The sequence below is a fragment of the Podarcis liolepis genome, assembly GCF_965112155.1.
Source record: "Podarcis liolepis genome assembly, chromosome: 4".
NCBI classification, from domain to species: domain Eukaryota; kingdom Metazoa; phylum Chordata; class Lepidosauria; order Squamata; family Lacertidae; genus Podarcis; species Podarcis liolepis.
The window spans coordinates 28,348,455-28,365,976 of record NC_139558.1 but is presented as its reverse complement, the minus strand read 5'-3'; the positions used below and the strand labels follow the sequence as shown (position 1 = coordinate 28,365,976).

At 41.7% G+C, this 17,522-nt stretch overlaps 1 protein-coding gene across 22 annotated transcripts in view; it reads right to left on the bottom strand.

Moving 5' to 3' along the window:
• Nucleotides 1-17,522, bottom strand: part of MCF2L (MCF.2 cell line derived transforming sequence like) — a 120,392-nt gene that overhangs the window by 54,533 nt on the left and 48,337 nt on the right. For 14 of the 22 annotated variants that reach the window (XR_014525563.1, XR_014525564.1, XM_083501108.1 and 11 more), the window contains 2 exons: nt 5,937-6,020; nt 900-1,014 (listed from right to left, as the gene is read on the bottom strand). Coding sequence is in view for 19 of the 22 variants with exons in the window: in XM_083501108.1 (XP_083357234.1) it covers nt 900-1,014; nt 5,937-6,020 (199 nt within the window). In the remaining 3 variants the exon portion in view is untranslated. Of the gene's footprint in view, nt 1-899; nt 1,015-5,936; nt 6,021-15,137; nt 15,210-15,864; nt 16,039-17,522 lie in introns of those variants that run through there. The other 8 variants (XM_083501099.1, XM_083501114.1, XM_083501118.1 and 5 more) reach the window with 5 other exon arrangements.

Below are 17,522 nucleotides of genomic sequence, written 5' to 3'. Positions count from 1 at the left end.
GCATACTGTAAGGTTGCAAATATAAGCCGCACTTTAACTTTCCATGGTTGGAATTTGGGGGGGAAGTGAGGCTTATATTCAGGCCAATATGATATTTCACAACAAAATAACTGTATCACAAGAGTGCAAACAAGGTTGATAAAATATGCATTCAACTGAAAGAACACTCATTGACTAAGTTACCATCATTCTTTACAAAGGGCCTCAAAGATTTCACTCCTGTCTGGGTCATGAAGTGGCCTAAAGAACTGACTCCCCCAATCCCTGTTTTCACCTGGCAGGAATGGGGGAAAGGACAAAGAATTTAGCAGTACTGGAATGGCACGTATATGTGGGACTACTATTGCTTAAGGACTGTGGAATAGAGCTGAATGTTTGCATGCTCAGAGCTGTAGAGAAACACAAAAAGGGGTCTTTGAACCCAAAATTTATACTTCAGGGCGTTCCAAAGGCTCATTTGTGCCAGTGTGGCCAGTGGTGGTGTAGTGGTTAAGAGCGGTAGTCTCGTAATCTGGGGAACCGGGTTCGTGTCTCCGCTCCTCCACACGCAGCTGCTGGGTGACCTTGGGCCAGTCACACTTCTCTGAAGTCTCTCAGCCCCACTCACCTCACAGAGTGTTTGTTGTGGGGAAGGAAGGGAAAGGAGAATGTTAGCCGCTTTGAGACTCCTTAAAGGGAGTGAAAGGCGGGATATCAAATCCAAACTCTTCTTCTTCTTCTTCATTTCTCCTTAGAAGTAGCGATATGCTTTTTCAATCCATGCTTTATATCCATAATGTTCTTTTCTTTAGGAAACGGTTTACAGTCTGCCAACTTTCTTCCTTATGTGTGTGATGTACCTAACGAAGCATTAACGTTAATTTGATAAGCATTCTCATTTCCTTGAGCGCACGTCTTACCTGGGGATGTTAGTGAGGTATGTCAGAACACTCTGAAACTCCTTTTCTGGAATTTCGCTGAATGTTGAGTACTCTGGAAAAGTGATGACAGGGCAGCCATCTTTTCCTCGCCCACCTGGCAAGAAACACAAAAAAATTATTTACTCACCACTCATTCCTCACAAAGAAGCTATAATTGCTACATCACTTTCAGACTTGAAAACAGATCAGTTAAGATATCAAATATCTGTCGTGATTTACTTATGAGCCTGATAATGAGAATGCTCCTCAAAAAAGGAGGCTGAGGAATTGCTAGTAGTGAGAGTGCTTTGATTTATTTGAACAGCTGCAGGTAGGGGAAATGCTAAATATAAACAAGTCCAAAACAAAGTGAACCAAATGGAACCACCTACTATGCAATAACGCAACAACAATTTGTGATGCAGCTGAGCTTAGAAAAAAATTAGGCTTGGGAAGCAAAAGTCCATGTGCCAGCGGCAACTCACAAAACTGCCGAATGGATGAACAGCTTGATAAGGAGACAAGGAAGCAGATTTACCCTCCCATGTTCACTGCTGCATGCAAACTGCTAGGTGCCTCCTTCCTTGTTCCTACTCCCCTTTGGTTTGATCCACAGCTTCCCAAAACACAGTTTATGGAGGTTTTTTTTTCCAATGCTCAGCTCCAGAAGATACAAAGCAATAGTAAGATGTGGGGTTAACAATACAGTTTTGCAGCATGGAATGGTCCTGTTTAAGGTTCCAGGCAGTCATGCCCTTTTGGGGAATATTTCATCTCCCTCTTACAGGTTTTTCCTCACAACAGTAAGTTAGAATTTCATTGTTCCATGCTCAATTTTCTGAGCAGTCCCCCCTTTTTTATTTCTGCAAACCTCAGGGTTCCTCTTGAGCATACTGATACCTGCATTTTCGTAAGGGATTATAACACTTTGGCTACATGTGCAATGGAATCAGACTTGAATCAGACTTAGAATACACAGGTAGGGCCTCACAACGTAAGTATATCCCTGATGTCCAACACTTTTTACCTCAGGCTCTGGCTGAGGGGGGTTAAAGCAACAGAGTTTAAAGACAGGAGCCCATGCTCTAACTTGGTGCTTATTTCATCTGAAAGAAATTACTTTAGATTTTAGAAGCACAACCAGTCTGCATGCAAGTCAGTGGAGCATGAAATTTCTTCATGCTTGATTTGGCCTAGGAGGAGGTCTGAAGGAGCAATTTAAGTTGAATGACTTAACCTTTATTGCAACCTAGGAAGTATGGGATTTTTTTGAAATTGGAAATTCAAATTGGCATCACCTCTGCCCTACAATATTAAGTGTGGACTATGGACATGTATACACTTTGTGATAATTGTCTATGGATGAAATAAACAACAAGGGAAACACAGGCAATGTGCAAAAGCAAACTTTGAAAATATGACTTCCGTGCATTTCAAAAGTCTATACAGTGGTACCTCAGGCTAAGTACTTAATTCGTTCCGGAGGTCCGTACTTAACCTGAAACTGTTCTTAACCTGAAGCACCACTTTAGCTAATGGGGCCTCCTGCTGCCGCCGCACTGCCGGAGCCCGATTTCTGTTCTTATCCTGAAGCAAAGTTCTTAACCTGAAGCACTATTTCTAGGTTAGTGGAGTGTGTAACCTGAAGCGTATGTAACCTGAAGCGTATGTAACCCGAGATACCACTGTACTTGCAAGGCTCTTTTAAGCTTCCCTCTTGTCAACACAGAACTGCAAACCTGCAACGGGGGCCTAATATCTCTAGACAAAACTGCAGGGTTTTTGTAAACCGTTCAGAACTTTGAACCGCAGTGTTCAGTGTGAACTACAATGCAGGGCTGTCATAAGCCACTCTCTCTGTGTGTCACAGCCCCTTTGTAACCTGTAGTATGGGGACATGGAACTGCATTTGCTGTGGAATTCACTTTAGCTGTATTTATTTATTTTATTTTATGTTTCACTTTAAATAAGAACGGAGTTATAAAAATCAAGAACTCTTCTATTTTCTGCTATTGTTGAGGTTTGGGGGGGGGGGTTGGGGTGGGCAGGGAAGGGGTTTTGTGGCCACATTAGTAGAGTAAAATCTTGATTTTCTCCATTGGGTTTGATGAGCCGCTCTCGCTTGTGTCCCTAAGAAATACTTAAAACGTCCTTCCAATGTGAATTAGGAAATGACCTTTCCAGATAATGTGATTGTTATCTCTGCATTTTTTTTTTTTAAAAAATCTATGCATCTTTTCCTCTTTTTCTAGTCCCTCCACCCACCTGGCTTTCAGTTTTCCCCCTTTCAACAGCCAGTTAGCAGTAAGCATGTTCAGTTCTTGCTGGGCTGTTTTTAGAGGTTTTCCCCAGCATCCTAGGGTTTTTAGAAAAAGAGTGTTTGTACACCTGCAACCTAGGGATTTCCCCGATTCCTCTTGTGTATGGAGATGCAGTTCTGACTATTTGAGCATGAGTACAATCAGTGTGTCCCCGCAACAGGGTGAGCTCCCGTTGCTTGGTCCCTGCTCCTACCAACCTAGCAGTTCAAAAGCACGTCAAAGTAGATAAATAGGTACTGCTCCGGCAGAAAGGTAAACAGTGTTTCCGTACGCTGCTCTGGTTCGCCAGGAGCGGCTTAGTCATGCTGGCCACATGACTCGGAAGCTGTACGCTGGCTCCCTCGGCCAATAAAGTGAGATGAGCACCGCAACCCCAGAGTCGGCCACGACTGGACCTAATGGTCAGGGGTCCCTTTACCTTTTACAATCAGGATTACAACCGTAAGAACAGAATACCCCAAGCTGCCTTCTATAAAGACTGCTTGTTCTCCAAGTTCTTAAAAAAATAAATTGCCCCAATGAGATAATTTCAAGGAGTAGATAACCAGCTGTGAACATAAGAACATAAGAACAGCTTCCTGGGACAGGTCATCTCATCTCGTCTAGCATCCTGTTCTAACGATGGCCAACCAGATGCCTATGGAAAGCCCCAAAGTAGAACCTGAGCACAACAGCAATATCACCTCCTGAAGTTTCCATCACCAGGTATTCAGAAGCACAGCATAGCCATAAGGGTCAGCAGCCACTGAAAGCCCTATCCTTCCACAAATTTGTCTAATCCTCTTTTAAAGCCATCACTGCCTCTTGCAGGAACGAATTCCTTAGCTTAACGGTGTGTGATAAGTAAGACTGGCAAGTTTTCAAAAACCTCAAGAGTAAATATGGGAGAATGCAACAAGCCCATTCATTTTTTTAGACCCACAGTCAACATATTACACTATTGTTGTTATTGGCACCTGTCTCTCTTGAGAGAGAATGGAGTGCACTTCTGAGGATAAAGTCAAACCCAAGTAAGCTCCTTGGGGCACACGCCTGGGTAGTGTATATGGAGGTCCTTAGCTGTCCAGACAATACAACTCCCCTGTTGGCCTCACTGTTATGGTCCAAAGAAAAGCAGAGCAATGCATTTGTCACCACCCTAGCTGCAGGAGTTGTGGGAAGGGGGTGTGCAAGGCACCATCCAACCATCTTAAGGACAGATTTGTGTAGGGTTTGGTTTACTCCTTAGCCTTTTCTGTCCCTCAAGGCAGAGGAGGTTTAGGATCAGTTTTCCTTCTCCTACCTTCCCACACTGATGAGCCCCATCTGCCCCTCACTTCCCTCTACAGTACTATAAGGGTCATTAAACTAATCCTATTCTTAATTATCTTTATGACTTCTGGGAGAGGAGACTCCAATGCCTTTCAACATCACGTTCTTCTGACCAGGTTGACTGCTCTCAGCATAACATTTTAAAGTTAACTTAATAACAAAGCTGTGTTTTTAAATCAACATACATTTTAGTTTATCTTGAAACTACAGTGTCAGCAACCCTTAAGAAAAGTGCAGAATAACAACTGACAGCAGCAACACCCAAACTGGAACATCAGCAGAATCAAAACTGCAAGTAATTTGCTACATAAATCCCGTGGCAGACAATTAAATTCTGCTCAAATGCTGCAAGGGCACACTGCAGTGTAATATCACTGAAGTTGGCATTTATCTTGTATGTTGATAGACAGGAGTGGGGGGGCGGGCGGGGTCAGAGAAAGATAATACAGTATCTCTCTCTCTCTCTATTTAGCACCATTTACTTATAATATGATAAGATCTACTCACCACAGAATCAAAAGAGTTAACTATAAATTAAGCAAAATGGAACGGGAGAGGGCTGTTTCTGTTATGCTCCACTGGGCTGTGGATGAATGCCCATTATGCTTGTGGATGTGTTAAACTAATAAGGGTAGGAGGGATTAAAGAACCTGGAACTCAATTTCACACTTTTATGTAATCCGTTTTCAAAAGCACCCCACTTTTGCTTGGGGGAGAGAATTACTCTTAACTGTTGTACCTTTTGATAAACAAGGACAACTTTCCTTCTTTAAGCATTTAACAGGAGTGAAAGTGTTCCACCTCAAAGATCCAAACCTGAAAAGACTATTCTTGGGCTACCTTTTGATATCAGCTATGAGGTACTCCAGGCATGGCTGGCATCCTGGAAAGCTGTTGTCATTCGGTTGTAAGCAATACAGTGGTACCTCGGGTTACAAACACCTTGGGTTACAGATTCCGATAACTCAGAGGTAGTACCTCAGGTTAAGAACTTTGCCGCAGGATGAGAACAGAAATTGCACGGCGGCAGCGGAGGCCCCATTAGCTAAAGTGGTACCTCAGGTTAAGAACAGTTTCAGGTTAAGAACGGACCTCTGGAAAGAATAAAGTTCGTAACCAGAGGCACCACTGTACTGAGCTAAATTGGCCAATGGTCTCATTAAGTATAAGGTAACTTATGTTCAACTTCTATTATTAAATGGCTGGCCTTCTGTTCTTAGAATTAACATTTCATTTGTGCGGTATTCATTTGGTACCATTCAAGAAATCAACATGTACAAAATGAACCATGGAAAGAAATATACTATAGGGTTCATGCACAGAATAAGAACTGAATTGGCCAACACTTCGTTCTTTTTTAAATAAATAAAAAATAAAAATCTAATGTAAACATTCAAGCTCTTACCTGATAGATAGGCAAACTTCTTCCTTAGCTCGTCCTCAATTTCTGCAGCACAGAGGGGAACAATATCTTGATGCATGATTTCATCTGAAACAGACCCCCCCAACAAACAGTTCATTATAACTCCCATGTAGAAATGCTTGGCTCACACAATTTTTATTTACTGAAAACATTTATGTGCCACCGTTTCACGACTGCACTCAACATTAATTAAAAACATTTCATCCAACCACTATAAAAAAAACCAAAGCCATGAACATTAAAACTCAAAACAACAATGCTTGTGGGAAGTACAATGATTTCTAAAATAAGCAAGATTCAGATTCTGAGGTTACATTTGGGGAACATTAGAACACATTTTGGCAGCTCAGATGCATAAATTAAAGCATTATTCTCTTATAAAGTTGCCCAAATGCTTAGGCAATTAGCCTAATTAGAAGTGCATGTTAGTTAACAAAAAGAAACTTTTAAATAAGTAGAATGCCACTCTGGGTTCTTCCAAACACATTTCGCCCCCTGGTACTGGAAGGTATTATCTAGTGAATTAATGTCTATAGGGTTTTGCCACTGAACCTGTTATCTAACAGTTTGAGACACCTTTTCATTTACCCTCTGGCATTTACTGCTATGAACTGGGTTGTGTAGAAAAGATGGAATGTTGATGAAAAGCAAGTGAAAGTAGCTGGTGTACAAATCAACTTAAGAAGCAGAACTGTTGTGTCACAAGTTCACCATGTGAGAAGCCTATGGACATCAGGGGATGAACAATAAAAGAAAAGGAGGAAAGTCCATTTTTACAGGGGCTGGGTGCACAGGCACAAAAAAAAAGCTTAAGCTGAATTTTGACTGACAGCTTCATAATTGGGATAACCATATTTTCCCATCAATTCTCTGCATTTTTTTATTAATGTGTATCTGCTTATGAGAATACCACAGGAATACACATGTTACATGTGTGCAATCAGCAAACAAACAAACAAGCAGGACTGCCTTCATGGGCCACATCTGGCCTAATATGGGAAACAGCATGTGTCTTGCATGTAGGCAGGCAATGGGTAGAACAAGTAGGTATGTATCTACATGTATTGACCGTACATTCCCATGTTAATAACCCAATGTGCTCCTCTGATCTGTACATGAGGAACCTTCAAATCTTACTTGACACTCATCATATGTGAAAATTGGTACCAATGGAAAAGAACACCTATTAACCAGGTTTACTACCACACATACACACATCATATATGCAGGATTTAAGTCTGCAGGCTTGGAATACCAAGAACAGTAGAATTACTTCAGCACAATCAAAGATAGGTTTAAAAACTCAGAGCATAAACTGATTATCTCATTTCCACCAAGTGTATTAACAGTGTACCATGGACAGCAGCACCTTTCACATTTCCTACAAGGACATCATTTCCATAAAGGAAATTTTGTACCCTTGTCACATAGGACAAGTACATGGGCACCTTTCACCACATGGACACCCGGCAATTCTTCCATCTATCAGGTCTGCCTGGGAATGTAAATGCAAAACAAGAATAAAAAAGACTTGCACACTCATCGTATTCGGCAGCAGTTGATGTTTTAAATGATGGCATTATACATGAAGTCATGTGTGGAGTGTCCCTCTGTTTTAGTAATTCTTAATATTTAGTAGTATATGAATACCTGAATTAATAAATAACTTGAAAATCAATAGCCAACCGCAGTTTGCTAGAGTACGGTATGATGAAACTGCTATTAACAGTTTAGTAAAGGACACAACTAATAGTATCCATTGGTATTAACAGCAACACAGGCAATATTTGACAGGCAAATTACGAAGCACAGTAGAAGTCTTGATGTATTTGTTTTAACTAGGCCTGGGCGATATATCGATATATCACCCAGGACCGGTATAAGGAGCAGACCGTGATGTCGGTTTCACTCAGCGGTATATCGCTGGTGAAACTGCCACTGCACCCAAGTCCTTCTGCTAGAACCGTCCATTGGAGGGTGCCAGGAGTTCCTTCCTCCAGCAGGTGTTGCTAGCAGAGGGACTCAGGAGCGGTGGCGGTTTCACCAGCGATACATCACTGAATGAAACCGCCATCCCACTCTGGCCTCAGACGACAGAGAGGGAGATACAGCTTGTTCCTCCCTCTGCATCTTTAAACTGCTTGGCTGAGGAGTGTGCAGCTGCCCTTGCCTCAGTTGAGAAGTTAAAGGAGCCCCCAGCTTGGCGCTGGCTCCCGCAAGCTGGCAGTAGAGTGGGGGGCTCTGTGAAACTGCTCGGCTGAGGGGAGTGCAGTTGCCACAGCAAGCAAGGAGCCCCGAGGCTCCACCCACTCATGAACAAGTGGTGAGAGCACCGGGGCTGTCTCAGCTGGGGGGGGGGTATCTCCCCCCAGCTGAGTGGTACAAATAAGCTGCATTGTCCCAGCCTTCGAGCCTGGGTGAAACCGCCTCAGCTCTTGAGGTAAGAGCTGGGGAAGTTTCACCCAATGAACCTCGTTTTTTCCAACACTGCAATGCGCTCTACGTGGGGCTACCTTTGAAGGTGACCCGGAAACTGCAATTAATCCAGAATACGGCAGCTAGACTGGTGACTGGGAGTGGCAGCCGGGACCACATCACACCGGTCCTGAGAGATCTGCATTGGCTCCCAGTACGTTTCCGAGCACAATTCAAAGTGTTGGTGCTGACCTTTAAAGCCCTAAACGGCCTCGGTCCTGTATACCTGAAGGAGTGTCTCCACCCCCATCATTCAGCCCGGACACTGAGATCCAGCACCGAGGGCCTTCTGGCGGTTCCCTCATTGCGAGAAGTGAGGTTTCAGGGAACCAGACAGAGGGCCTTCTTGGTAGTGGCGCCCACCCTGTGGAACGCCCTCCCTTCAGATGTGAAGGAAATAAGCAGCTATCTTCTTTTTAAATGACATCTGAAGGCAGCCCTGTTTAGGGAAGTTTTTAATATTTAATGCTGTACTGTTTTTAACACTTGATTGGAAGCCGCCCAGAGTGGCTGGGGAAACTCAGCCAGATGGGCGGGATATAAATAATATATTATTATTATTATTATTATTAATAATAATAATAATAATAATAATAATAATAATAATAATAATATAAAAAATTGTGGTATTCCGCCAAACCATGTTTGGCTGGCGATACACCGCAATGTTGAAAAGCTGATATTGCCCAGAGCTCGTTTTAACAAGTTAAAAAGAAGTGCCTCTCACATAGGCTTTAGGTCTTTTGATACATTTTGACCCATAGTATTCATGGATTTCCCCACTGCTGTTAATGTGGAAGTATTTAAAGGGTAAATCACTACTACTTGCAACATTTTGTTATTATGGTGATTATTATGGCTGACAACCATTTTTTGAAAACTAAGAATGAGGGCAATTGCTCTTTCATCTACACTTCAGCAGCAATTTTAAATTTAGAAATCCTTAATGATATAAATAGGTGCATTCAAAAGAAAATGCTTGAGCAATAGATGCTCTATTTTAAGTGCACAAAATACAAAATTGATTATGTCTGGGAAGTGAATTACTACTCACAAAACACAAGTGAATGTATTGTAGTCTACAACAGATATCTTCACTAAAAGAAGAAGACGACATTCCCTGTATTATGACTAATATAGACATTCATGTCATTCATCAGTTACAAGTGGGAGTTGAAACCCTGAAGCAAATCCTTAATTCTTCATCCCTTTGGGGTCTTTATCTTGCCCCCTACCAATAGCCTGTCCAGCTCCATCAGTAAGAAGATTGGAATTACAAAGAGATTAGACTGTGGGGCCCTTTATGCGGAAGATGACTGCACGCCACTGTTAACTAACTGAAGAAACAGCTGTCATTTCGGACCTCTTAGCTTAGAAGCTCACAAGTTAACAGATTCAGTAAGAAACAGAAAATGACGACATTTAAAAACACACTCTGTATAACACATAAGTTTTATTAGCTCCACAAGGAAATCCAGAGGAAAGGACAAGCAGTTTGAGCACTCCATGCCCCTTTCCTTGCAATATATTACTTGTATCTTGGGTTAATCTGTAACCTGGAAGGATGATTTCGCAGTTAAAGCACTACAGTAACTGAGATTTCCTCAGTATTTTCAGCAACCGTTTCAAAACATTGTACCTGAAAACTAAATACATGATTTCTGTTAAGAACGGGCTTAAAAATCAATGGGCCTTATAAGAGTCTAGTGTTGGCGACTCAAGTTGTGTACCTCAATTTTTTTTAATACGGTGGAAAGCGTTTTCTCCTGAATGCACTCGCTAATAGAAGCATTTTTCATAGTTTATGAAGTACAGTGGTACCCCAGGTTACATACACTTCAGGTTACAGACTCCACTAACCCAGAAATAGTACCTCTTTGTTTGTACTTTGCTTCAGGATGAGAACAGAAATTATGCTCCGGCGGCGCGGCAGCAGCAGGAGGCCCCATTAGCTAAATTGGTGCTTCAGGTTAAGAACAGTTTCAGGTTAAGTACGGACCTCCGGAACGAATTAAGTACTTAACCTGAGGTACCACTGTAGCTTAGGACAAGACCCAACAAATCTGCCAGGTTAAGCTTGTCCAAGTTACTAGCCTATGACTAAAAAGTTGACCAAGTATAGGTGGTTTGTTGCCACACAGGTTAGCGGTCAGAGATCCTTCTGGACAGCAGAATGTCTATGCTCCCCTTCCTCTGGCTGGTGGCATTGTAATCAGTGTATCATGAAATGGAAGAAAAGACAATGTAAGCCTTGCAACTGGGATGGAAAAGGCTTGCTGTCTTTGAGAAACCAAAGCTGTGGCATTTGAGGGCTTCCCTAGAACCTACTGGGGAAACAGGTTCTGTTGGGAGTTAATGCGGTGAGCCTTCCATCTCATATTTATGTGTTTGGAAATAAACCTTGTATCACGGCAATGTCATAAGGCTCCAATGACCTACATCGTAAGGGAACCAAGGAACCAAACCAAAGTTTCTGTTGGAACCCCTCACTGCTCAAATATTGGGGTGTGTGTAACACTGGGATCAAGTGATAAGGATAACTCTTCCCCGAAATCACATCACATGCAAGGCAGGCAATAAGAAACTGGAAGTTACTACTGAATGCACCACTGCATATGATGCTACAAGCAACTGGGCAAAGCCTAGCCAGGTATGTTCACAATATAAAGTCTGCAGTAGCTGATCTTTACAAATTTCTCTCACTTGAAAGAGCACAACAAACGAGCATGTGGATAAGCTGTAGAAAGTATGTTCAGTGACCAGAGCTGACCCCGTACCTTTGAATGCATCTCACAACTCTGAATACCTTTCACTTCAGGTTAATTTTTATATGATGTAAAGCACTGAGTGAAGCGGGCGGGGGTGGGAAGGCTGCAGCCGAAAGAGAAACCAACCTCCACCTTTCAGCCCAAACACATGAGAAGTGAAATGGAAACGCAAGCTCCTTTAACATTCCTTCTTCAAGATGCAGTCAGAGCAATGCTAATTTCGCTTTACTAACTGTAATAAACCAACAAGATCCTATATAGCTGCTAGCATGCTTCTTTGTTGTAAGTTAAACATCCAAACCAAGGGTCGATGAATAATACAAAATTAACAAATTGAGATGATCTCTGAGGCATTCTATATACAGGCAAAGCATTGCCTGTGCCATTGCCCTGCACCACCCTACAGTTCCACTCCTGTCTCCTTGAGTCACCATCAAGCTACTAAAAAAAGTTAAACTGGATGCAGATCTGAGTTGTGCAGTGGATGCAAATAAGGCAGTTGCTTAACAGCTTCGCCACATGCTAACAGATCCATCACCCCACATCCACAATGCAACATTTTGGTCATTCAACTCAGCAGATCTCGATCAAATTTTCCTGATCAAGTGCAGTTTTAACAAATGAACTTAGGCTGCAATATCATGTACTCTTAAGTGTGAGTAAGCCTCAAAGTAGAAGAAGAAGAAGAAGAGGAAGAGGAGGAGGAGGAGGAAGAGTTTGGACTTGATATCCCACCTTTCACTCCTCTTAAGGAGTCTTAAAGCGGCTAACAATCTTCTTTCCCTTCCTCCCCCACAACAAACACTCTGTGAAGTGAGTGAGGCTGAGAGACTTCAGAGAAGTGTGACTAGCCCAAGGTCACCCAGCAGCTGCATGTGGAGGAGTGGGGAAGCGAACCCGGTTCACCAGATTACGAGCCCGCCGCTCTTAACCACTACACCACGCATTGCTCCCAATGCAGCAGACACTTATTTCTGAGTAAACATGCATGGGACTGGACTGTTAGCACATATAACTATTAAGGTCAGTATAGTTCAGGAACTGCAAGAGGTCTCTTTCTGCCAACTTCAGCTGTCTCTATCAAAGCAACCTACCACCTAGGGTATTGAATTTCAAGACTGTGGTGTGCCCTCTCCACACCAAGAGCTGCAGGACCCCAGAAGTAGGAAACGAAATGCAAGGGAAGAATAAGACCCTGAAATGGGTCTTAGTGGGACCCTAGTACAGAACCTTCACTGATACAATGTGTGCATGGTTTTGCTAGAACTGTATATGCTACAAATTAATCAGGACATTTAGCCAGTGCTTTTTTTTTCTTAAAAAAAATACTTAGGGGTACTCTCACTTTCCTACTCGAATTGAAATATTACCCCTCAATGAGGCCAAATATAGATTCACAAAATGTTTAGGGGTATGCATACCCCTGCGTCCCACCAGAAAAAAGCACTGCATTTAACTATTGGCTCCAGTTGAATTTACCCCCAACTAATTTTCTTCCATCAGCTCTGATTGATTTGCACAAAAGCAGTTGGATAAAAGACATTAACTTAAGGCTCCCCTTGCCATCCAGTACAATACTTATTAAACTGAGGTCCCAGTGAAGCAAAATACCTACTGATTTTGATACTGAACAACAGAGCAATCTGTCCGCAATGAGGAAACTATGCCCCTGGTATGACCGTTTTCCAACTAGTCCTCCTGATGTAGGATCTAACAAAATGTATGGGAGTTTTCTGAAGTGCATAACTGAATATGCTGCCTTCAGCAGTACTTGAAGGTCTTTTAAAGAGAATTCCACTCCAAATTCGTAAAAGTCCATGTGGAGATGGGAATGCTAAAACATTGGTTCAGGTTTGCTATTTTTCTCTCTGTACAGCAATCAATGTAAAGAGTTAATCCAGGAAGTACAGGTGATTCTTATGTGACTTTTCTTCTTGCAGATCGCTATAAAAAGTAATGCCCACTTTTAATTTTTTTTTGTCAGAATTGGCTGAAATTTGTAGGCAAGGTGGCTTATTCTGAGGGCATAAATCCTGTCCACTTTCAGAAGAAAAGTTGCAGTGATTTTCATGCAAGAGCAGCCATTGCAATTTTGTGGTGGGCAGAAAAAGGAATCCCTTAACCTCACCTTATGTTGTCTGTGCAACTGGACTGAAAAGTAGAAGCATGCGAGAGAAACCTGACCAGCTGGAGAGAAATGGATGCCTAGGCTTAATAATAATAATAATAATAATAATAATAATAATAATAATAATAATAATTATTATTATTATTTATACCCCGCCCATCTGGCTGAGTTTCCCCAGCCACTCTGGGCGGCTCCCAATCAGTGTTAAAAACAATACAGCATTACATATTAAAAACTTCCCTGAACAGGGCTGCCTTAAGATGTCTTCTGAATGCTTTAGGTTTAGGGACCTTTACAGTTCATTTTGGGGAGCAACAACATAGGATTTGGGGGTGGGGTGGGGCTGTCTGGTCGATTATAAGCTACAATTGTTGCAAAAAAAGCTCTCCCAATCCAGTTCTGACACTTCTCTTAAGTTTAGACGCATACTTTCTACTTGCAAAGTTTCCCCCTCTCCTAAAGAACCCAGGATGGAGAGCATTGGTAAAATTAATCCCTCCGATAACCAAGCTAGAACCATCAGTCACAGTGGTGCTCTTTCTCTGTGCCCTGGTGTTTTCTCTTCCTCCCCAATATCATTCCACCTTGGCCTTTTGGCTTTATAGTAATCCTAGACACATTACTTTCACTTTCAACAGATGCCTGTCTGCAACATTATTTTGATATCTGCACCACTGAGGTGTCGCAAAGTGTTTCAGGGATTTCTGCTTCAGCTTGTGCCACCTTACAAAGATCCCACTTTCACAAGTCCTAAATACCTCAAATGTATCCCACTTCACACCAGGATTTGCCTAAATCCAATATCCATCCCTACTTCACAGTTCCATTCAAGCCAATCAATCAATTACACCAAGGATGGGGAACCTGCAAGCCGATAGATATTATTCACAACAGTTCTTATCATCCCTGCCCATTGGCCATGCTGGATAGGGTTCATAGCAATTGGGAGACCACCACCATTTGGATGGCCAAAGGTTCAACATCCCTTAATTGCATCTTACTTGCATAAAACTAGTATCTTCTTCCACATGACATGGAATAAATGAATTACCACCAGGAAGCAATTTCAGAGATGAGTAAGAGCATGTCCACATTTTATTTGCATGTGTGTAGTGACTGGACTGCTCAGTATTATAGGCAGCCAAACCTAATCTCAGAATTTACCTCAGATTGCATACTTCTTTGTACACTGATGTCCCAATACCTCTAGCAGCAGCAGGAGCAGGTGAAAGCTTATCTCCATGCCCCAAGTACCTGCTGATGAACAGCAGGCTGATGGGCAAAAAAGGCCAACACTTTTGTTTCTAGGCCAGGAGCTACCGTTGCTCAATATCAGACAAGTTGGACTACCCAGAAAACACAAGGATTCTTACAATTACCCTAAGTTAAACTATATTTAAAACAATTCATACAACACTATCTGGCAGCTAGCATAGAAGTACATTTCCCCCCAAATAGCATTCGCTTAAACAAAATGGTTTTAATAATAGTATCAAGCAAAACATTTCATGCACAATGGCAGAAAATGCAGGGGGGAGAACTTGAATTTTCTAGTTGTTATCATACTGCTTTCTTAAATCCTTTGTAACCTCAGCCTTGCATTCCTTCTTGTCTCCAACAGTACACCAAGACACAAAAAGCCTAGCACAATTCTCCTGAATGCACAGTGATGCTGCAGGCACACCCAGAGCCTTTGATAAAACTTACTTTAAATGGAAAACATCACATCTCCTAATACATACCAACACTTAAAACTCAACATTAAATAAGTATCATTTCAGAGACTGAAGTGGTAGAATACAAATCACCAACCTGACATGTCACTGCTGTTCATCCCGTATTCCTCTATAGCAGTCATGCATACCAAACAGAACACAAGACAGGCAACGTGAACTGAATCAGCAGCATTTGGTTTCTCTCTCTCTCCCCCTCCCCTTCCCCAATTTCCACAAAAACAAGCTTTCAGTTTCACAGTGGACTGTAGCTTCACTATTTACAGCAAAGGCTGCCTCCAATGCTTCATTCATACCCTATCAGAAGAAAGCGAGATTGCTGTGGAAAGCTCTGAATTAAAAGAAATTGTAAGAAAAGATACGATAGCGAAGCTTTGCTACTGACAATTTTGGAAGTAGATGTAGTAGCGGAATCCCCTCCTTTGCCCTAGCCTTCTCACAAAGGTAATAAAATGCCTTGGAGGGAGAGTGACAATCAAACAGCACATCGCAAGATACAAGGAACAGTTTCTAAAGCAGCTACCGGTACACAAGGAAGCATTTGTGATCCTTTAGTAAATATATTCTACAAACATTCTGTGTGATAAAGCTCACAATGAACACATACGTGGCACTGACGTAACAATAGGCTCTCTGGAAATGAAAAATACAAATGTGTGAATTGCGCAGCGGACCGGAAGATCCCTAACAGATCCTTAATACAACATTCAAGAACTACTAGATTGCACCCGTCATTTCAGTTCAGGGAAGTCACTGGAAGTGGAAACAAGAAGGGGAAGGGAAGAAAACATGAAAGGTAGACGCACCTGTTCTTTTCTTTAGAAGATACCACAGTTCTGCAATATCCTTGTACAGCAAGGAGATCAGACTTAAGGTCATATTGCCACAAATCAATTTTGTGAAGAGTTGCTCAGTAGATGGTGACCTCTGTCTTTAAAGTGCCGTTCAATATACAAGGAAAGCTCAAAACTTCACCTTTCACAGTAAAAGTCAAGCTGAATGGGACACAATACCTTTCTTCAAGTTACATGCAAAGCCAGTGTGTCTTTCAACAGGATCAGAGGTCCACAAAAGGGTTAGCGAAAGACTGGAAACTTCTCGTTTTCATTTTATGGTACAGAGAACTCACATGCAGCACACTAAGTTTATTCACCCAGAACGTAAAAGACAATAACTGAGCAAATTCAGTTAAAAACAAAACATCTTTTTAAAACAAATTAATTTCTAAACTCTCCTGGAGTGGCATGTCAAAAGCCTCCCTTAAGGAACCCTACTTTAGCAAATGGTAACCTATCAAGTAAAGCCATCTCTTTTTAGCCTGAAAGGAACAACACTGGTCAGCTGACAGCTGCTTCTCTCAAAGAGCTCTCTAATGAGACAATTCCTTGAAATGGAATGGGAAATTTCACATTTGTTTGGGGGGGGGGAATCCCTATTCTCACTTTTTTTCTGGAAAGGTGCAGAAAAACACAATTCAATGTTTAATTGAAATCTTCACCAATATATGTGCATTCCTGAGCTTGATAAAACTTTTCTTCAGCTAGAATAATAAAACTTATTTAAAATGCATGTACTCCAGAATATGTTTTATATGCCCAAGGCAATTCTCTTGAGAATTTTGCATGTGGTTAAAAAAACCAAAAAAACTGAAATGAATGTAGATTTGTTTCTTATTTTTAAAATGACATCTACATGTCTTAGAATCATAGAATTGTGGAGTTGGGAGGGACCACAAGGATTATTTAGTCCAAATTGCTGCATTGCAGGACTCTTTCGCCCAACATGATGCTCAAACCCACAACCCTGAGATTAAGAGCCTTGAGCTCTACCAACTGAGCTATCCCTGTGCTAGTTTTTTTGTCTTTTCTCAAAGTAACAGAGCTATCCACACATCTGTTTTTTAAAAATGCACTTGCTATACACTTTCAGAGACTGTACACAATAGGTCAGAATAGTCAATCCATAAAGCTTATGTTATACATGCAGATCAATAAGATTACAACAGGCAATGTGAAATTAGAATGCCAGATGAAGACCTGAGAGACCAGGGTTCAAATCACCATTCAGCCATAGAGCTCACTGGGTGACCTTGGGCCGGTCACTGCCTCTCAGCTTAACCTACCTCGCAGGGCTGTTGTAGGGATTAAATGAGGAAGAGGAGAAGCATGTACACCACCTTGACCTCCTTGGAAAAAAAGGTGGGATGTAAATAAAACAGAACAAAATAAAATAAATTGTAGTGATATGTGTAAAAGGACTTTTTAAAAAGATGCCCAAGGTTCAAGTATGCCTATGAACTTTCACCCATTAAACGTTAAGCAAAGTCTTACTTCACTTGATCCTTTTAGGTAATTGCTGCAGGGCAGATTACCTGTTAATTAGTGACCTCAAGATTACTTACTAGCAATCTCAAATTCTGTAATACAGATAAACAGGACAGTAAATGAAAGTGACAGAAGCAACT